General features: G+C 42.0%; 1 protein-coding gene across 1 annotated transcript in view; it reads right to left on the reverse strand.

Annotated features, from left to right (window-relative positions):
- LRP1B (LDL receptor related protein 1B) overlaps positions 1 to 23,418 on the reverse strand; it is a 1,835,733-nt gene that overhangs the window by 906,756 nt on the left and 905,559 nt on the right. Inside the window, exons 19-20 of the mRNA XM_063932605.1 lie at positions 20,905 to 20,985; positions 18,216 to 18,383 (exon numbers count right to left, since the gene is read on the reverse strand). Of these exons, the coding sequence (XP_063788675.1) occupies positions 18,216 to 18,383; positions 20,905 to 20,985 (249 nt within the window). The remainder of the gene's footprint in view (positions 1 to 18,215; positions 18,384 to 20,904; positions 20,986 to 23,418) is intronic.

Here is a 23,418-nt window from a genome sequence, read left to right on the forward strand (position 1 = left end):
TTTTACATGACAATGTAACTATTCATGCAGTGGCATTCTTCATATTTTGTTTGTCCTCAAACATTCTACTGAATCAAATCATGGGAGAATCCCCAGTAGAAAATTCTCTATTCTACAAGTTGGGGAATGAGGCAAATAAATGTGTTTTCATTTACCTAGTGCACCATGGGGGTTAGTCCGACCCATTCGCACGCAGCGGTTTATCGATGCGGTGCGAACGGGTGCAGAATGTGCATGCGCGGCGAGCGCAGTGCGCATGTGCAACGTTGCCTGGTGACAAGGGCCGCCAAGTTACGTTGCGACTTACACAGGAAGCGGTCGCAGAGTCGACCGCAAAGAAGATCGACAGGAAGGAGGCGTGCCAGGGCGGATCCGGACCGTTTGGAGCCATTTTCTCGGGAGTGGTGAGTAAAACGCAGGCGTGTCCAGGAGAATGGAGGGCGGAGGAGTGACATCAAAGCCGGGCCCATCATCGCTGGATCCATCGCACAGGGTAAGTAGGTATAGGCCAAGTCATCTTTTGCTTTAAATTGTTTAAGCTTAGCAGGGCTGCACAAGTGATCGCAGCCCTGCTAAGCTAAAATACACTCCCCCATAGGTGTGGACTAGTTGATCGCAGCAGCAGCAAAAAGTTGCTGGCTGCGATCAACTCAGAATGACCCCCATATGGCATAATGTACCCGCTCCCCCATTGGTAGGGAATCATACTTTTTCCTGAATTTTGCATCTTATTGGCATCAAAGCTGCATACAAAGTCACTTAGGGGTTTATTTACAAACAACTCAACACGTCTGATCCTATGCATGCCCATTATTGGAAAGGTAAATATTTTTATTATCAAGACATAGCAAGTAAAGGCATTGACATTTTAAAAATCGGGCATAAACACAATCAGAAACGCAGTGTATTACAACCCAATGCTTTGTAAATAACCCCTTTTAGTGTATCAGGGCCAGTATATTAGTACTTATATCACAATGGAACTGGTATAAAGTTACAGATTAAGCATAGTGATATGACACGAGGCATGGTGCAGTTGCTAGTATCGGAACTCTGTCATTGGCATTTTTTATACTGATTAATGACTGAGTTGCACACATAAGTACAAGGAAAACCAGAGCCAGAAGTCAGTGTACCCTTGCATTGTGCTTTTGTTGCATTAGTGATGGGAATAGGATGTATACTGTATTTTGAGATAAAGTCTCTGGCGGTACGCTTGGCATGGCTAAGTCGCAAAAACTGTGGCACTCCAAACACGGCTAGTTAGCATGTGGTAAACAAAGGTGGATGTACACACATCTGTAGAATTATTTTTTTATGGTATAAACAGCCAATAAGTTATTATCAATAATGATGTTAATGATTCTCTGTTACAAGTATTGCGTCTCCCATATCCAAAATGCTTGGGACCAAAAGTATTTTGGATATTGTTTTTTTCTGTACTTATATAATGAATCATATGTAAATCTTTGTTGAAGAATAAGGCTGATTGTAACAGCTGCTGAAAGGTATGGTATGATTTTCCAATTCACATCAATAGACTGTTTACCGTTATTTAGATCATAAATTGTATTTTCACATACAGTGTCGTACTGGGCTATGATGGGCCCACCAGAGAATGCAGTGGTTGGTGCCCAAGCTTAAGGAGTGTGGCCAATTGAGAAAATTGGCTAACCATTAGAGAGAGAACAGGGCTACTGTACTTTGCAAAGTAGTGCATCAGGTCCACTCACTTTGATTGGCAGGAGGTATAATCTTGGTGTAGTTTCCAATGAGACCAGCCAAAAAGGTTATTACTCCACCAAGTTACTGACACCTAGAGAAGGTGATGGGGCCCATTGGGGAACTCTCATGTGCACATGTGGGCCAGTGCAACTCTGTTCACACATCATCAAAGGTTTGCGATCTGATTAACAAAAGATAAGACTCTTTCAAGACCAACTTTCATAGGGGAGAATGTATTTACATGGCAGAGAATAACTAATATTTGTGGTATAACCACTTAGACGGTAGATGTGCTTTCACTCCTGCTGCATTCCCGCATTTAAAATGGAAAATCAGTCCTGCGCAAGTGCAGAACTTGTTCCTTCTGCTGGCCCGGCCCCCAGGCAGTGATGTAGTGTTCTGTGACTGCTGACATAGCTGCCAACTTTGCTCACCACAATGCTGTGCAAACAACATTCTGCAGTGCGTATATCCAGCAGTAAAGTTACAATACATTGCAGAGACAGGAACTTCTACTGTGTGCATTATTAGCCAACTACAAGTTAGAGATCAGCTGGGGGATTTATGATCAGTCCACCAATGACTGGCTCCGCTGCGTTCTGCAGAAGGGGGAGTGGAAGGCATAAGTGGCCTGGGGATGAGCATCTATAGCTACAGGGAGGAATAATATAATATACACAAGGGGGTGAGGGATAATCCACAAGGTAGTGTATTGGATTACTATTAAAACCTGAATTTATGCCATGGGTGGGGGACTTCAATATCAACTATAGACGCTAAGGAAGTGGTAGCAAAACCATTGGGATGTTTTACTATTGTGGAGACGGTGGTTAAAGCCACTGGGAGATCTATAATTACATGGGAATCAATTTGCACTGGAGAGGATCTGGGTTAATGTTTCAGTGGGAACCTATGGACACTGGGGAGGGGGGGATTATTGAGTCCCACACATGTTAATTTTTCACTGAAACATCTAATTTAAAAAAAGTTTTACTTAATTAAATTTAAAGAATGACAATTGTTTATTTATTGTGTATTTTTTAATTGTCAGTTAAGTGGTTAAAATTTATTTGCTTGAAGCAAATTGCTGTAAGAGGCTATGAGCATACTGTAGCTTGTTAATTGCCAATTATTTCCATTTATCCAAACTTGCAAAAGTTTAGCGCTTGTGTTACAAGGGGCAGTTGGAAGGGACAATTATTTTTCAATTATAGAGAGGCACTGAAAGTCTCGCTCCAACTGATGTTACATATAAAAAGGGCAACATGAAGGAATACGACCACAGGCAGGGTGGGTAGGAAGTACCAGATATTAATTAAAATGAACAATTTTTTTTCTTTTTTTCTGATTTATGGATCCAGGAAGAGAAGAAAACACACTACAGCAGATAAAGGGAATCGCAGGAGTTCAGTTCTGCAAGAAGCGTCTGCTTCAAGACAGAGGTGAAGGTTGTAGGCTGAGACTTGCTCTTAAATTCATAATCACAGTAGCGTGCTGAAGTAATCAAGCTGCAGTGTATTTGCTGTGCTGAAAACACCATGTTGCAGTCTACAGAACTCTGTCAGGGTTTGATTGCCCACAGTCACTTGTAAATCCTCAACCAAGTTTTCACTGTTTAAGAGAGTCTGTAATTTTATTTTTTTACTACAGAGGATGAGGGAGAATGCTGTCTATTAATCAAAATCATTTTGCTGGCCTCTCTTTCTTATGTGTTTACTTGGGGCTATGAGTGATGTCATGTCCTTTCATAATAAACATTGCATTTTGTAGCTATTGCTTAGCTGAGAGACCTGCTGGTTCCCCATTGCAGAAAGGCCCACTGTGGAGAGCAGCTCCCCAGAAAACTGTTTCTTCCCGTGAGAGATTTGGATCCTATTTAACAATCTACACAAGGGTTTTTTATGTAGTTTTAAAGCAAGGACAGGATTTTTATGATTTAGCTTGTATTGCTAGTGGATGAAGGCAAGGGGATGTAGTTATGTGACCGGTTGTCAGGAGACTGCCGGTCACAATACGTCCGCATGTATCCTGAACCCTGAAAGTTCCGACAGTCGTCATGCCAACTAAAAGGGACTATTCTCACTCGTGGGTGTCCACGATACCCATAGAGTGGGAATAGAACCTGTAGCGAGCTCAGCTTGCCACCAAGCCCGTAAGGGGCTTCTTTGCGCTTGCTCACATCGCCGGCATTCTGTGGCTGGGATCCCAGTGTCGGGATCCCGGCTGCCGGTAACACAGCCCAAACCACAGGCAAGTAGTGGCAAAAAATCATATATGACAAAAGATCTATTTTGATTGTACTCCTAACATAAGGAAAAGTTTGGTAACACGCAGGCCTACAGTATCACTGTATAGTTACTCTTGCATCACTGTAATAGGAGCCCTGTTGTGACATATAAGGAGAGTAGAGAAGTTACATGGTAGGGGAGAGTCCATGGGTTAAAATTATACTTTGTATTATACTAATCATTTTTATAATCAAAACTCTGGAGTAAACGGCCTATGACAGGTGAGGCACTGCCTATCCTTTCCACATATCTGTGATCACAACTCATCACACTTCCAGGAGTATATACTGCTGCACCTGAGCATAATGCCCATATAAACCCAGGGGCTGTATCTTGTGTAAATCTGGCTCTGGTACTAGCCATATATACACAAAATGTGGGAAGGGGCATCATAGCATGGGCTATCTCTAGGACAAAGTTTGTCGTGCCCCTTCCCCACGAGGCCATGCACCTAATGTCCCTACTGGAAAAAATGGAGGGTGGGGGGGAAAGCATCAATTCTGTTCCTGGCACAGGGCACCAAAAATTCTAGGTACGGCTCTGCTGCAATGATCTGTGGTGGGTGGGGAAGTGTAGTGCAGGCAGCGATATTACCTTTGAGTCTTGATACAGTAGAGCCTGCATGCTCCATTTAATAGTTAAGACACCCCAGGACCACATAATAAATGCAGTAGGCACTGTCATCTTAATGTACAGGGACTAAAAAATAGGTCTTGCCTTAACCCAACAAACATTTCAGGCTTTATAATGCAATGTCTGTATTCAAGCAAGTCAGCAATGACTACTATCTACTAGAGGGAGGGTGATGACACATGGGATCTCAGAACAATGACAAAATTACACTTGAGGTCCCAGTGGAAAAAAAATACTACTACTACTACTATGCACAAAAAATGCATTATATTTGCAAATAAACCATAACTAGTTAAATCAATGTTGATTAAGAAAGTAAATCAAAATATTCGTATATGGGGCAAGTTTATTTTATGATCAGGAACTATCTGCAACAGAAGGAGTAGTATAAGTTATAAAAAAATGAATAGAATTAAAATCTTGAGTGGATGTTTAATAAGGGTGTCAGTTTCAATTGATTAAGACGTGCTTTGTGTGCCTTCTTCAAAAATGAAATATTTGTGCATATTGGGTGTGCAGATGGACATAAACTTAATGACAGCATGTAACCATGCTAGTGTGGAGCCATAAAAATAAACATGGGTGTAAGTGCCAAAAGGACCGGTTGTTACTTGAAAATTGGTTTAAGTGGTTTGGAGGCATAGTCTAATTGGGAGCTACAGTGTGTGTCATGCATTATGTAAATGATCCTCAGTGTTACATTAACAATACACATACTGTAGCAATATGTATGTATGTATGTATGTATGTATCTATCAATGGTGGTCATTCCGAGTTGTTCGCTCGTTGCTGTTTTTCGCAATGGAGCGATTAGGTGGAAAATGCGCATGCGCATGGTACACAGCGCACATGCATTCACTAATTTAACACAAAACTTTGGAGATTTACACGAGCTCGAGCAATGTTTTTTCATTGCTCGAGTGATCGTAGTGTGATTGACAGGAAGTGGGTGTTTCTGGGCGGAAACTGGATGTTTTCAGGGAGTGTGCTATAAAAAAAAGGCGTGCAAGGTAAAAACGCAGGGGTGGCTGGAGAAACGGGGGAGTGGCTGGCCGAACGCAGGGCGTGTTTGTGACGTCAAACCAGGAACTAAACGGACTGAGGTGATCGCAATCTAGGAGTAGGTCTGGAGCTACTCAGAAACTGCAAGGAATTATTTAGTAGCAGATCTGCTAATCTTTCGTTCGCTATTCTGCTAAACTAAGGTACACTCCCAGAGGGCGGCGGCCTAGCATTTGCAATGCTACTAAAATCAGCTAGCGAGCGAACAACTCGGAATGACCACCAATATCCTGTACACTGATGTCTTCATTTTCACTAGTGTGAAATCTCTAGTTAGAATGTTGTGGACTGTTAGCACTATATTTATTTAAAGATAATTTTGGTATGAAATACTTTTACAGCTGAGCTGACTGTTATATACTAATATATGTGTTTATCTTTAAGAATAATTCAAATTATTTTCTGTATCACGTATTAGGATGTAATTGCAATCTTACCTCACATGCACTAGTTACAGTAGATGCTCATAATGATTCATTCAGCTCTGCTAGGATGGAAGATATATACCTTGCAATTAAATTAATGTCAGCATTCATACCATAAAATTCCTAGGCTGATGGTTAGAGACATCATTTAAATGTAATCAATGCTAAATGTGGACAGTTCAAACTCTTTAACAGCAATGTATATAAGAGAGTACATTTGCCTTTGTAAAAAGCACAAATTGAAGAAAGTGAATTTGCCGGGCTTCTATGCCACATTTATTTTGGGAGAGTAATGAATGACTGACAGTTTCTAGAGGATTTTAATCATAATTTAAGGCTGATGGGTCAAAGTTAAAATATGACATTTTGTGTTCATTTTAATTTAAAATATGACCAAGATGCTTGCCGTGTTCTGCATTAATCCCCAATTAAACTGTCAAAGATCCCAATGGAATTTTCCTTTAGATTACAGAAAACTGCAGCACAATGCTGACTGGCATGGAGCATTCTATATAAGAAGCTGAGATCATCCAAATTTCCAGGGAAAACATTGGAGAAAGGATCCTCTCAATTTAAGATGATCTGAGGTGGTAACCTATTTTTGCTATTTGCTGTCGTCCCTATAGACCTCTATGAAGTCAATTTAGCAGTGAAAAGCGTGACTTTTTTGTAGATTTGTTTTCAGCAGAGCTCCCAGAGCAGTCCAGGCATAATAAACAGCTGTGATACAACATTTAGCAGTGATGTGATAATGGTAATACACAATGTTAATTATTACAGCTCTGTAACACAGAGGGGGTCATTCAGGTGTGGATGAAAATCAGCTATTGTACGCATATAGATTAATGTTTTTGCAGTGCGCATGTGTATAAATTGCAGTGCGCATGTGCAGCGAGTGACTCACGATTGCGGGTGTTCTTTTGCATGGGTTAGCTTCTTCCATTTTAGCATATAATCCCAACTGCATATAGCAAATCATTGCAACAAAAGTAGGAAGACCATGGCCCATAGAAACCAACTCTAAATGCAACCTTTAGGCTGATGTATCAAGGAGTGAAAATCTACAAGTTGATTGGTTGCTATGGGCAACTTCTCCACTGGTCCATTTTATCCACTGTTTTCACTTCATGATACACCACCACCCTTATGTTATTACTCCCAACTGTACCAATTTCTGTGAGAGTCCTGATTCGCAGACATCAAAATGAGTGGGGTTTGTAAGAAAGAGGCTTATTTTGTCCTGATTTCTCATAAAATGAATATTTGTACTTCATCTGCATTTACAGTATCAATAAGCAGCTTTACGTATCTACTGTAACAGCCCATCATGTGTGATTTTCTCCATGCTGGTAGTTAACATAGGTTCATGGCAGTGAGTATCTATTTTTTTTGTGTGTGTTTTTATAGTGCTACTTGGGACTGCTATATAAAGTAATGTGTTTCATCACAAAACTCTTGTCCTAGGGGCAGAATCCGGTTAGTATGGTAAGCTACTTCTAATTTATGTTATGAAGGAGGCGTTTTGTGTAAGTAGATACCTCCTGCATGCCTCTGTGATGCGCTGCTATGACCAAGGACGCAGCATTGAATCACTTGCATGTACATATAGGTCATCTGAGTAACTCTAAGGTTACTCAGAATGACCGTGCTGCTGCTGGGTCCAGGAAGGCTGCATCGAAAAAAAAGGCACAGAACCCAGCCTCAGCACGCGTATAAATCAGGGATGAAACATTCTATTTTGTAGAACACTGCAAGGCACCACCCCTGAGAGGCTGCACCCACCATCGAATTTCTATGTAAACCATTGGGTTTAGGTACAAAGCCGAATCAGGCTCATGGTCCCTAGCATAGTGAAGGTACTTTTTTGTAGACTGTATACTGATGTTCTTTTTGAACCTTATTTGCCTAGTAATTAAAAATATCCACGTATCCCAGATTTAACACCACAGTCCCACTTTTGCCGTTGTAAACTTGTATCTCAGAAGCCTTATTTGCTTAAAATAAAACTTTTCATGCAGCTTCATTAATCCGTCCTTACTGTACCTACTTTTTAAATGTTTCCTCCTGTGGATCCTGGACAGGTTAGCTGGGTATGGCGTGGATCACACTCCCTGCTCTACAATTCAGCAATTCACAGCACTGTGCAGCAGGACATGGGGCCATCATAATGCAATTCAACATATATCATGTCCTCAAACGCCACAATTGGGAAACTGAGGATTTGGGTAGGATCCACTCTTAGGAGCTTACCAGATCCAGGAGTGTAATTAAGTATGAATCATTAACCCAACTATGCCAACATTGGCTGATATTGTACATTTAGGGGGGACATTTACTAAGCAGTGATAAGAGCGGAGAAGTGAGCCAGTGGAAAAGTTGCCCAGGGCAACCAATCAGCACTGAAGTAACATCTATAATTTGCATACTATAAAATTATACAGAGCTGCTGATTGGTTAATGGGGCAACTTCTCCACTGGCTCACTTCTCCTCTCTTATCACTGCTTAGTAAATGTCACCCTTAGTTTCAAATATCATTTACTAAATAAATAAATAAATAAGTGGTGTATGTGTTATTTGGTCCATGCTGCTTTCTAGCATAAATACGTTTCTAAAAGACACAACAGAGCTATACAGGTTGAGTATCCCATATCCAAATATTTCGAAATGCGGAATATTCCGAAATACGGACTTTTTTGAGTGAGTGTGAGATAGTGAAACCTTTGTTTTTTGATGGCTCAATGTACACAAACTTTGTTTAATACACAAAGTTATTAAAAATATTGTATTAAATGACCTTCAGGCTGTGTGTATAAGGTGTATATGAAACATAAATGAATTGTGTGAATGTAGACAAACTTTGTTTAATGCACAGTTATAAAAAATATTGTCCAAAATGACCTTCAGGCTGTGTGTATAAGGTGTATATGAAACATAAATGCATTCTGTGCTTATATTTAGGTCCCATCACCATGATATCTCATTATGGTATGCAATTATTCCAAAATACGGAAAAATCCGTTATCCAAAATACCCCTGGTCCCAAGCATTTTGGATAAGGGATACTCAACCTGTAATAGAAACAGGGGGTGCTTAGTTTAATTGTTCAGAGTATGTACAGTGGCTAAAGCATTGTATTAATATTGTTTGTAGTGTTGGAATGTTTATCTGCTCTCAGGAGAGGTGGCAATTATATACATGTTTTACTGCAATGTAAGCTAATTGGATATCTAAGATTCCAACAGCAAGACCTTTAGGACTCTAATAAAATGAATAACAAACTTTCTTCTTGTTTAAATGTACTGACATGTACTAATGTATTCAGAACTCTATACATTATGTCAATAATTGAGTAATAATGATACAGAATTACATCAAGTGAGGAGAGTGTTCACTTTACAGCACACAAGAATCCTTCAACTCACTTGTGTAGTGCAGAATCCATTACTGTATGATTCTTTGTCACCATCAAACATCACACACAGAATGGCTGCTTTCATGTCCATTTAGGACATTATCATACATCAGGATGTTTCATGTGATATTTAAGAATGTTACATTTTATTTAGCATTTATCATGATGCTGGCATTTGATTCTGACAAATGATGATGTTCTAAAATGAAATCTGTATATTACGCTATACTATATGCAACTTGTTGAAACATCGTCAATTCAATAGATTAATTATCTGTTTCGGTGCACCAAAACTCGATTTTTAGTTGTAATAGAAATATTTTGAGTATATTGTAAAGTGTGGCTTTCGACAATAAACAAGATGAATAGAAAGTGCTTTTTTAGCTCTAATCTACATCAACCTTTGCATAGGGAAGGTAAAGATTTATGAAAGAACATAAAAAGCAACTGCTTTCAATAGTATTTTATTCTCTTATATGCACACTGTTATTGTTTGGTGTTGCATTCAGTACATGGATATATAGCTCTGTTATCCGGAAAACTATGTCCTTTAAAATTTAGTGTCTGTCAGACTCACAGAAAAGTGAAATACCCGGAACTTTGGCCACACAATACTATCCAATTCAGTGTCATATGAGGACATAACGCATGCAACAAATACAAGACAAATCCCAAACAGCACTTAAGTGTCATGTTATAACGATAGCAATAAATGTTTTATGACTATAAACAAAAATATATGTACTGTATGTAAAACAGAGCGTTAGAATAATGGGACTCACTTCATTAGACAAATAAAATGCATTGATCAATGAAAAAATACAATCAACAATCACACATAAAAACAGCTGAATAAATAAACTAATAACATGCATCCGCAGTCGTTCTAGAAAATGCCTATAAGGCTTGTCCTCAGAGAATGAACATAATAAAGCGCACAGATCTCAAATATTAAAAAACGTCCATGTCAATCCAATCAATTGTTGAAAAAAGCTTTTTGATGAAATGATGATCTATACCATAACTGCTCCTTTCAGGAAACATAATATTCATCTACTGTAGATCTAAGTCCGGTCACATGGGAGCAACAACTCAACCAATCAGAAACTCTTCATTGTCGCTACAACTGAACAAGTATTTAAATCTTCACTGCTTTATATTCCTACTAGACTACTGCAGCTTTATTCTACTGTATTACAACACAGTAACCAACATGAAAGAGAGAATGTTCTGAAGGAATAAAAATCACACGAGTATACATCAATTTGATGAACTGGCATCCAAAAAGGCTCCATTTACTGTAAGTCACAGGATCATAAATTGTGACAAGCAAGTTCAGACCATGCCCCTCCTCTGAACAATTTGTGAGGAGTCTCCAAACATTTAGTTTCTTTTTAGCTGGTCAGTTTAGGGTTGATATGAGTTGGAAGTAAATCGTGAGTACATTGTTAAAAAGAGAGGGGGTAGGGTGGGGGGGGGGAGGTTTAGATGTTACATGTGTCCCATCTGCAGTGGAACAGGATTTTGCCCAATTGTTTACTTTTTTGGTGTGCTAACAAGCCTGAATAAGGCCCTGTACTCCCACACAGATACAGTACACTTTTCTTCTGTCAGAAGCCAGTTAACCTTCATGTTTGTTTTTCGAGTGTGTAGGGAAACTGTAGGAACCAACCCCACACAAATATGGGAGAACATACAAACTCCACACGTTTAGGACTTTGAGAATTTAACTCATGATCTCAGTGCTGTGAGGCAATAGTGCTAGCCCCTATATCCATGTGCTGCCCACTAAAAATACATACAAGTGCGCATTTACAAAGATGTACTCACCTTCAGAAGAGACCACCCCTGCACCTATGTCTAGTTTATTATCAGTCATCATCATCCTCATCATCAGTTGGGGCAGTACAGATGGTGTACTGGTTAGCATTACTGCCTCACAGTACTGAGGTCATAAGTTCAATTCCCACCACTGCCCTAACTGTGTGGAGTTTGTAAATTTCCTTCCAGTACTCCGGTTTCCTCTCACAATCCAAAAATATACTAGTAGGTTAATTGGTTCCCCCAAAAAATAACCTTAGTGTGCAAGGGTGTGCGTGTACATGTGGTAAAGAATATAGACTGTAAGCTCCACTGGGGCAGGCACTGATGTGAATGGTGAAATATTCTGTGTAAAACACTGCGGAATATATGTGTGCTATATAAATAACTGGTAATAAATAAATAAATAATTAGTGCGGAATTGCACCTGCCCTATACTAGACAAAAAACTTATGTCTCTAAAGAGCCTCACTTATATGTCCGGCACTACATAGCCCACCGTTTTCTCTGCATTCCACCATTGAATTTTGAGAGTTCCACATTACAGCTCAGTCTGCATCTTCGGACGTGCAAGAAAGTGTAGATGTGCTAAAATATGTATGACTTTGCATTGCTGGCGCTTGAGTACTCCCATTTTAGAAGTATCCACAGCACTAATTCACATAATACACATTCCGCAAAATTAGGGTTTGTTCAATTTTACATCAGGCCCTTTATTGAGAAATAAAGGAACGGCGGCAGTTACTGTATATATACGTGATCCAAAAGTGAACACAAGAAATTAAAGTAGTACTGTAATGTGAAAAATAAGTGAGTAAATCAATTTGATTATACGCAAGGCCTTCAAAACACATTGCATGCTACAGAGGAGTGGACAGGCACAGGGATATCCACGTCCATTCAGCTACTACTACTACTAATATTAATAATAATACATTTATTTATTTATTTGGTTTACTGTACCTTTCCTCAGTGACAGAGCTACCAGGGAGTTATTAGGCTGTTACGGTAAATGGGGATGAGAATAGGGAGGAAGAAGTTTAGAAACTGCATTCCATCCTCCTACAGTAGTTCCCACTGCACATACTGCACTGAGATTGTGCTGCTGCACTTCAGTTCCTTAACCAGCAGCAAGGACGTGCAGTCAGGGGAGGCAGAGCCTCACCTGTCATATTCCAATAACAATTGCTGATTTTTACACTGATCTGTGCTATAATACAGATCAGTATAAATGATGCTAATGCCATTGGAATATGAAGTTGCAGCCCTCTGCTGCAAATGCAGAAAGCAGAGGAGAGGCACCGAGAGATCTGCCTCTCTCTAGCAGTCAAAAGCTGCACGGAGCTGGGGGCAGAGCCCAGAGCCGGCCCTAACCAATATGATGCCCTAGGCAAGATTTTGGCTGGTGCCCCCTAGCACTACCGCTGGTTCTGCCTCTGACCTTGCACCTCTTTCCCAGCACCATCACCCCTCACCCATAGCAGTCCTTGTACCCCCTATATTTTAAATTGGAACAATTCGCACATTTGACGCACAGCCCAAAAAGGGGCATCTTCTTGCTGGGAAGGGGCATGGTCACACAATAGTAACCCCAATTCCAATTATGCCACACAGTACTGCAACTTTATTCACATTTTATCTTGCGATAGTGTCCATAATTCATATTACATCCCACAGTAGTATTACTTTACCTTATAAACGTTACTCCTCACAGTAGAGCCCCTTATTCACATTACATCACACTGAATTGCTCCTTATTCACATTACACCACACCTTATTGCTCTTTATTCACATTAGATGACACAGTAGTGCCCTTTCTATATGCAACGCCACATAGTAGAGCACCTTATACACATAATGACACACATTAGTAATGCATTTATACACAATTCCACACAGTAATGCCCCTTGCACATATGAGACACATTAATGTCCTTATAAACATAATGCACCTTACACATTATGACAACCTTTATTAATGCCCTTTTACACATAATGTCCCTTACACATATGCTGCACATTATTAATGCCCTTATACACATAATGACACACCTAGTGCCCCCTACACATTTGCTGCACATTATTAGTGCCCCTATACACATAATGACACACATACAGTAGTACCCTGTTACACATATGCTGCACATTATTAATGCCCTTATACACATAATGACACACCTAGTGCCCCCTGCACATTTGCTGCACATTATTAGTGCCCCTATACACATAATGACACACATACAGTAGTACCCTGTTACACATATGCAGCACATTACTAATGCCCTTGTAAACATAATGACACACATAGTGGCCCTTTACACATATGTTGCACATTAGTAATGCATTTTTACATAACACACATAATGCTCCTTACACATATTCTGAACACTACTGCACAACCAACCCACTCACATGCACACAGCATTCACACTTCCACTAACACTGTGACCTCTACCTCTGCTTGGATACAGATGTGTCCTCATAAATCTTGCCTCAATGCTAACGTCGGGCACCTTTTTTTATGAAAATGCATCTTATTTGCATTGCTATGTGGCTAGGATGCACAAGCAGCTTCTGCTGATTAAAATGATATGCAGCATGCCTATATACTGTGTGAGACTGTGGCTGTATCTGCATATGAAATGCTACATACAGAATATAGGCATGCCGCATATCATTTTAATCAGCAGAAGCTGATGATGCCCCTAGACATATCAAATGCCCTAGGCAATTGCCTAGTTTGCCTATGCCTATGGCCGGCTCTGGCAGAGCCACAGGTCAGGCATTAATCTTGCATTGAAAACAGCACCAGCTTGAGGCAGCTCTGACATGTGTTCCTTGGCACAGGCTCAAGGCACGCCCCCTCAGTTATGCAAAGGGAAGCCATCAGGGGGCGACTGTGGGGACTGGTGTCCCGGACTCTTACAGAGATGGGGGCCCACCTCTGGCCCCTACCGTCAATACCAGGAGAGCTGCTTCAGGCTGTGAAACTACAGTGGGCTGATACACAGGGAGGACTTCTTAAAACAAGTCTTCCCTGCTTACCAGCTCTCTGTGAACCATTTCTGTAGGTTCGCAATGCTCCACCTATATGTACCATCACAACGTATGACATCACATAGGGGTGGAGCAGTGCGTCAGAATCTTTTTTTTTGGGGGGGGGCCCTGTCTATTTTGTCAGTCCCAAGCCCCACAATTTCTGATGGCAGCCCCGGCTATGCATATGCATTAGCTACCTCACTCGTCCCCCTTCCCCTGTACTGCACTGAACATGGGATACAGCCATAAAAAGACAGCTTCCTCATACAGATCACAAGGCAGGTAAACAACATTGAAATGCCTGATTCCCAGCTTTTTTTTATCACCATATCATCCAGCAGATACAAGGTTAAAGGGGGGTACTCACGGGAGAGATGTGTGCTGAGCGATCTTAACACAGACCGCTCAGCACACATCTCTCACCCCGCTCAGCACAGCGCGATGTGCTGAGCGAGGAGGAAAGCCGACGGGGGGCCGCTCACTTCGCACAACGGTGAAGTGAGCGACCCGCTAGATTGAGCCTGCATGCAGGCTCAATCTAGCACCGGCGATAGCGATGCGCGGGGCCGCGCATCACTATCGCTGGAGGGCATACACACGGCAGATCCGTGCTTAAAATCTAAGCAATCTAGCAAGATTGCTTAGATTTTAAGCACGGATCTCTCCGTGTGTACCCCCCTTAACTGTTGACAGGCATTATTTATGTGAGGGCACCCTTTGGAAAGGAAATATTTAACTGGCCCCAGCAAATATTAAGCAGGTTACTGCACTGCTACTGAGGGGGAATATATTTCTTTAAAGAAACAATCTTTTAAGATACAAGTGTTTTAATAATTTGACTGCCCATACACAGACTGTGAGACTCTTAAGCTAGGTACACACAGCACAATGTGTCGCTGAACGACACATCGTACCCGGCAGGGTGCCGGAATTGGCACGTGCATACACACTTGCCGATGCCAGCAGTGACGAATGGCGGCGCGGGGGTGGAGCAGGTGCCATGCTGCATTTGGCAGCATAACATCACTAACGACAGCCCCAGATCTTCTTGCATGTTTAAAGATCTGAGGTTGTCGCCAGCGACCCATGGGTGAACACATCGCCATCAGTATCGTTCATGTATTGGCAGTACCATAATGTGATATACTATGGTCTATAAAATAAACAAGGCCAGTACTATGGAGGATAACATTAATTAAGGCACTACTATAGTTCAGTAAATAAACTAGGGCACTATTATGGGGCAAACAGTGAACAACTGCTGCAGAGGGGTGTCTAGCTAGAAGCATTGGGACAGGGCCCCCTTCAAAATGTTTCTATGGGGCTCACAAAGTTCTAGCTATGCCCCTGGTTGCGGCCTTTCATATGACATAGGTCTGTCCCTGGGGAGTTGGGGGAAGAACTTCAATTGATCCTTCTGGTCAAGAAAGGTAAATATAGCAGTATTAGTGAACAATCTGTGTGGTTTTATGTAATACAAGTATTGGGCCTCATATTGTGCCTGACGCAGGTATGAATGAGAATAGGCGGTAGATGATCCCACATTATGTGCACAATAAAAGACATGTATATTCACCTATATGTAGAGTTGCATCCATCTTTGGAGTACAAAACACCCCGTACACATATGTCTGGTTACTACTCATCATAAAGACTCTTACATAACTCTGCATAGCCCGTAGTTGTGTTGACCAACACTGAACTTTACTTATGTGAGACTGCCCTGCTACAACCCAGATACACCCCTCCAGTCACAAGTGGATATGCAACAATGTCTGCATCATAACAGTCGACATTATGATGTTGATATTATGACTACTGACCTGATAACTGCATCCTGATTATTATGATACGTATAAATGAGGGACATATAGGGGCCTATTCATTAACAGGGGCTGGATGGTGTTTATTCTTCCAAGAAAACTCTTAAAACTTTCTGTATCCAAGTTTACTAGCTACTATAGGTGCAGGGAGTGCAGCTGCTATGGGGCCCGAGCTGAAAGGGGCCCACCTTCCCTGTCACAGTGACATGTGTTCTATGCATCTTTCACCATTGGGTGTTACAGTACATATGTGCCCTTACATACTTTTGCCTTGGGGTCTACAATATACAGTATATGGTGATGCCCCTGGACCTGCTCATTGTAATGTGGTATAAAATAAAATGGATGGCATTATCATGTTACATAATATGAACTGGGGACACTGTATGTCATAATATGAATTGGGGGTACTGTGTTACATAATGTGTACAGGCGAACTAAGGTACTACTACGGTACAGAAAATTGACTAGGGCACAATTATGGGGCATAATATTAACAACTGCTGTGTAGAGGTGTCATTCTAGAATCATTGGGACAGGGGCCCCTTCAAAATGTTGCTATGGGGCCAACAAAGTTCTGGCTACGCCCCTGACTGGCTGCCTGGCTATGTGCCAGGTTTGCTGGACACTATATAATGTGCTATACTGTAAGAAATTCTGGGTACACACCGGGAGATATAATGGTTGTTCTATTGAACAACTGATATATCGCGGGTCCGTCGGCCAGTGTGTACCAATGTCTGTGAATGCCATCGTTCACAGACATATCGCATCGGACCTGCAGCACACACAATGACCAGTATATCTACAGATATAGTATATTGGTGCATCGTTGTGTTTGTATGGGCGGTCATCCGACCACCCGGACACATGCTGCGGCAGCCGACGGTGATTGATGGCTGAACTGGACGGGCGCATGTAAATTACTAAATACCCGCACATTTTGTGACGTCAGTCTCCACGGATCAGGCAGTGTGTATGGCATGCACAATAGACTGCCCGATCCCCCTTTAGATATATCTGCAGATCAACTGATCTGCAGATATATCTACAAGTGTGTACCCAGGGCCGGCTCGAGAGGCACGTTCCTTAGGAGTGGCCGCACAGGGCACCGATTCCTAAGGACGCCCATAACAGCCATTTGACCTAATTTATGTTCCAGAAATACTTTTATTATAACCAATAATAAACTTTTATACTGTTATCCGATGTTAGTTTAACTTTTTTGGGGGGAACTAACTGATTTACTCACTTTTCATTTTCGTCACCAATTGTTGCGGCAATCCCATTTTTGCTAATTTGCATATGAATAGAGCAAATCGCGGGAGCGGGCATACCCGCAAAAATTGACTTTTTGATGTGAAAATGGGGAAAATGGCAATTGCGGTAAATTGTTGCGATTTTGTCGCTAATTGCATACACCCCTAAGTCTCTTACTTCCCGATATGTTAGGAAGCTGAAATTTAACATAGGTATTCTTCTGGTGGGAAATAAGAAAACGATGTAATTAGTATTTTAATAAATCTTTCCTAAGGGGATGAAAAGGGTGTTGACATAATGACGTAATTACCGATGCGTGGCTTGTGTTGCATGAACGAATACGCCCAAACAGACAATCGGATCAAAATTTGGATTGCACCTTCAGTGTGTAGAATTAAAGAAACAACAAAAATGGTCCTGGCACTTTTTACCGTATATACTATGGGTGCTCCTCGGGTAACGGCAAGAACCATAAATTAATATTTACTTACATTAAGACATCTTAAATTTATATCACTATAGATTTACCAAATTTTAACACCCATTTATATTTACAACCGTGAAAATCAGAAACTCCCGTGCGAAGAATGAGTAGAACAACTAGTGCAATACTGTATATAAAACAGCTTATTTTAGCTTACATTGTTTGCAGTGATATGCGTGACAAAGTAACAATGTTACTTTCTACTAATGTATGGTACTCCAGTATACTCTATTATACTAACCTGTTTTCGAGCAGTTGGCATGAGTCTCATCACTGGAATCTTCACAATCATTGTCTCCATCACACACCCAGTGCGCTGGTATACAACGGTCACTGGAACATCGGAACTGTCTGTCAGAACATGAGACCGAACATCCTAGCTCATCGCTGCCATCGCCACAGTCGTCGTCTGAAAACAAACACACTCAGTTTATTGTGGACTAATGCAAATTAACTCTCATACTTCATTCTAAAACAATATGAAAGAGGCAATATTCCACATTTATACATAAGGGCCCTCATTCCGAGCTGATCGCAAGCAGCCGTTGTTGGCTGAGTAGTGATCATTTAAAAAAACTGCAAAACTACGCATGCGTATGGGCCGCAATGCGCACGAGCGGCTTACAGGTACAAACAGCATTGTTGTTTTGCACTGCTTCTAGCGATGATTCCATTCGCACAGCCGATCGCAAAGAGATTGACAGGAAGTGGGAGTTTATTGGTGTCAACTGACCGTTTTCTGGAAGTGTTTGGGAAAACGCAGGCGTGTCCATGCGTTTGCAGGGCGGGTATCTGATGTCAATTTCAGGACCTTCGTCACAGCAATCATCGCACAGAATAAGAAACTACAGGGCTGGTCTTGTTATGCACAAAATGTTTTTGCACAGCTCGGCTGCACAGGTGTTCGCACTCTTGCAAAGCGAAAATACACTCCCCCGTGGGCGGCGACTATGCGTTTGCAGAGCTGCTAAACGTAGCTAGTGAGCGATCGACTCGGAATGAGGGCCAATATTTCTTTTCACTTTATTTTTATAGCTCTTCTGAAATTCAGAAAATAGAAAGCCATTCTACACAAAGTTAGAGTTTCATGTTGGGCTGGGATTTACGCAAATGGACAATTTTTATTCTTGTGAATCCTGGAGGGGATTCTGCTTCATCCGAGCAAGCAGTGGAGATGCTTTTTTTTAAAAACTGGGAGTAGACCAACCTGCAGCTACAGTGTCCAGAGGCCAGCCACAGCGTGGAGCAAGCAGAGATCGGGACCGGTGGTCACATGCAGTGGGCAGGTGGGCAGGTGTACTCCGGGTCCTAGTTGGTCACATACAGGGGAGGATCTGGGGCCATCTCCACAGCTGCACCATGCGGGGAGCCAAGTCAAGTAGAGCCACTGATGCAGAAAGCACTGCAGCTTTGATAGCGTGGGCAGGCCATGGTAAGGTACAGCCGCCTGAGTTGATTACAAGACCATGCCCCCTGTATCTCGCCTGAGCATTACAGCTGCCCCCTGTGGTAATGGAAAGTGTTGATACACTGGTTCTGAGAGTCCTGGCTGCTGGAGCATGAGAGCTACTGTGTGTTTCTACCTCCTGGTCGCAGGTGGCACCCCCTCTTGACTGGCGCCTCTGGCGAGTGCCATTCTGGCCAGTGGGTAGATACATCCCTGGTTGTGTTCATTAGTATATTAAGCAATCTAGTTAGCAGAGGGGGTGTTGCATTGCAGACAAGATCACAGTTGCAGACAAACTTTCTCGGGGTGAGAAAAGTGTAGCCAGGGAGAGATGGAAAACGCCCATCCAAAACAAAACACCATCGATGACCAATAGATTCATATTCCTAGTGTGTAAAGATTGGTTTTAGTTTAGCGTGAGAATATTACGAAACTGCTTTTGGCATGTCTTTTTTTGCCTGCCTTTTTCTTCTTTCTTATTGTACAGCAGTCTTCAAAACTCATAGTGTAACAGGGTAAGAACAAAGGCTAACTTGATAAAGAAAGAGGGGTGAGGATACAGGGAAGGGATGAGTGGAACTCCAGATATAAAAGAGCAAACCAATTGTAAAGAGCATTTCCTATCATTGGGAATATGTCATTCTCACAAACTATTCTCAGTTGAACTTTACAAGGTAAAAGATATTAAAGACGATTTTGTAAAATGTGATATGATGACCACATTCAAGAACATTATTGTGATCTTCATCAAAGTCCGCAAAGACTGCTTTGTATGTGACGCTCTTGGATGTACCTAACCAACAGCGAAATGTTTCAGGATATTATTAATAAAATATTGACAACAATACAGTTGTTACCAGAATCAAATAACACTTTCCAGCTCATGGCAAAAAGCACCTCATGCTTTAATGATGTCATTAGTGTCTCACGCCTCAATTATGTCATTAGTTTTCTGCTGAAATCATTTAATAGCAATTATTTATTAACATTTACTTACTGTATATTGTGCCAGCACATTCCATTGCACTTTACAATTGGGAACAAAATAGTATAATAACTAACAAGACTGGGTAATAACAGACAAAGAAGTAAGAGGGAATGATATTAGGAATTGTCACAAATGGTATTTCAGAACACAGACTACAGTAGCTGCTTATAATAGCGTATGTACTGCAGAATGGGTGCAGAGTATATGGTGCACACAGGCCCAAACATAAAGGTTAACGTGTCTCTGTGCACAGATTAGTGTTACTCTTTAAAGTAAGCAATTGGTGTGTTTTATAAATCTTTTATTTTTATTCCTTACTTCAAACATAACATTCAAACTAAATAATGCACCCCAAACAATTGATATATAAAGGGATGAAAGATAATGATCACCATAAAACAGTTTGCTAGCAGCATAAACTTTACAAAGCTTTTAGACCCATGGGTAAGATCAATGAGCCAGGTCTTACATTGTAAGTAAAGAGTAAGTACTTGCCTGAGTCACAGTGCCATTTATAGCTGATACATCGACCATTTCCACAAACAAACTGTGTCTGAGGTTCACAAGTCCGCAGCTCTGTGTGTAAAAAAAAGTTCAAATATTTGTCAAGAAATATGGAATATTGATTCAAGATATAGTCAGGTCAGAATATAGTCCTTTACAGATGTGTCCTCATACAGCTTGCCTCAATACGCCACACAGCGGGAGATGAGCTGACAGGTCCCGTGCATATAAAATGCTATGTTACAGTGTTTTCTAGGAAAACACTGTATTGTACCATTTCATATGCAGATACAGCTGCGGTCTAGTGATGTGCACTGGAAAATTTTTGGGTTTTGTGTTTTTGTTTTGGATTCGGTTCCGCGGCCGTGTTTTGGATTCGGACGCGTTTTGGCAAAACCTCCCTGAAAATTTTTTGTCGGTTTCGAGTGTGTTTTGGATTCGGGTGTTTTTTTTACAAAAAACCCTCAAAAATAGCTTAAATCATAGAATTTGGGGGTCATTTTGATCCCATAGTATTATTAACCTCAATAACCATAATTTTCACTCATTTCCTGTCTATTCTGAACACCTTACACCTCACAGTATTATTTTTAGTCCTAAAATTTGCACCGAGGTCGCTGGATGACTAAGCTAAGCGACCCAAGTAGCCGACACAAACACCTGGCCCATCTAGGGGTGGCACTGCAGTGTCATACAGGATGGCAGATTTAAAAAAATAGTCCCCAAACAGCACATGATGCAAAGAAAAAAAGAGGTGCAATGAGGTAGCTGTGTGACTAAGCTAAGCGACCCAAGTGGCCTACACAAACACCTGGCCCATCTAGGAGTGGCACTGCAGTGTCAGACAGGATGGCAGATTTAAAAAATAGTCCCCAAACAGCACATGATGCAAAGAAAAAAAGAGGTGCACCAAGGTCGCTGGATGGCTAAGCTAAGCGACCCAAGTGGCCGGCACAAACACCTGGCTCATCTAGGAGTGGCACTGCAGTGTCAGACAGGATGGCACTTAAAAAAATAGTCCCCAAACAGCACATATATGGATAGTATACTTGACGACACAGAGGTAGAGCAATGGACTACTGTACCGTACGGGTGGTCTTCAGTATGCCGGCTGTCGGGATCCCGGCGCACAGTATACCGGCGCCGGGATCCCGACAGCCGACATACCGACACTTATTTTCCCTCGTGGGGGTCCACAACCCCCCCTGGAAGGAGAATAAAATAGCGTGGCGCGCGTAGCGAGACCGCAAGGGGCTCATTTGCGCTCGCCACACTGTCGATAAGCCGGCGGTCGGGCTCCCGGCCCCGGTATGTTGGTCGCCGGGAGCCCGACCGCTGGCATACCATAGTGAACCCGTACCGTACTGCTATATATATACTGGTGGTCAGCAAAATTCTGCCCTGTCCTCCTACTATATACTGCGCACAAGTAAAATGCAGCACAGGTATGGATGGATAGTATACTTGATGACACAGAGGTAGAGCAATGGACTACTGTACCGTACTGCTATATATATACTGGTGGTCAGCAAAATTCTGCACTGTCCTCCTCAGGGCCGGCTCCAGGCCTACTAGGACCCTGAGCGAGAACATGTAAAAGCGCCCCCCCCCCCTCCTATGTGCGCGCCAAAGGCGTGCGCGCTCCAGGAAAACTGGGCGTTGTCTCTGGAAAAGTGGGCGTGGCCTCATAACTTCATATTATTAGACTATAAATAAATATATTTTCACACCCCCTCTACGCACACAATTAGCAGCCTTACACATAACAGCCACAGTAGGGTTCCTTACACACAATGTCTCCAGTATAGTGTCAGATACACAATGTGCAGTGCCAGATAGACATGACATGCCCCCCAGCAGTGCCAGCTACATAAAATATGCCCCCCAGCATTGCCAGCTACACATGATAGTGTTCACTTTTTAAGGCAGGGTGCTGATCACAGGGAGGGCACATTTTTAAGTTAGGAGGGCAAAATGATGTACATACTGTAATGCTTGGTGCTCATCTACCTACATGGTAAAGCATGGACAGTGCGCGCCTAAGGCGCGCAGCAAAAATTTAGGGGCGTTGCTTCGTGGGAAAGGTGCGTTGCCACATAATAGTGGCAATTCGCATTACACCACACAGTAGTGCAGTTAATACACACTGCACCAGGTAGAACCTCCTAGACACTTTGTGCCAGGCAGAGCACGTTAGACACTTTGTGCCAGGCAGAGCACGTTAGACACTTTGCGCCAGGCAGAGCACGTTAGACACTTTGTGCCAGGCAGAGCACTGAGACTCATTGCCTAGCCACAAACGCCTAGCGGGAACACTACATGATATGCTCCCCAGCAGTGCCAGCTACACATGACATGCCCCCCAGCAGTGCCAGATACAGATATGCCCCCACAGTGCCATAAATGCCCCCACAGTGCCAGATACATAAATGCCCCCACAGTGCCAGATACATAAATGCCCCCACAGTGCCAGATATGTCCCCACAGTTCCAGATACATAAATGC

Source organism: Pseudophryne corroboree, chromosome 7, assembly GCF_028390025.1.
Source record: "Pseudophryne corroboree isolate aPseCor3 chromosome 7, aPseCor3.hap2, whole genome shotgun sequence".
In the NCBI taxonomy this organism is placed as follows: domain Eukaryota; kingdom Metazoa; phylum Chordata; class Amphibia; order Anura; family Myobatrachidae; genus Pseudophryne; species Pseudophryne corroboree.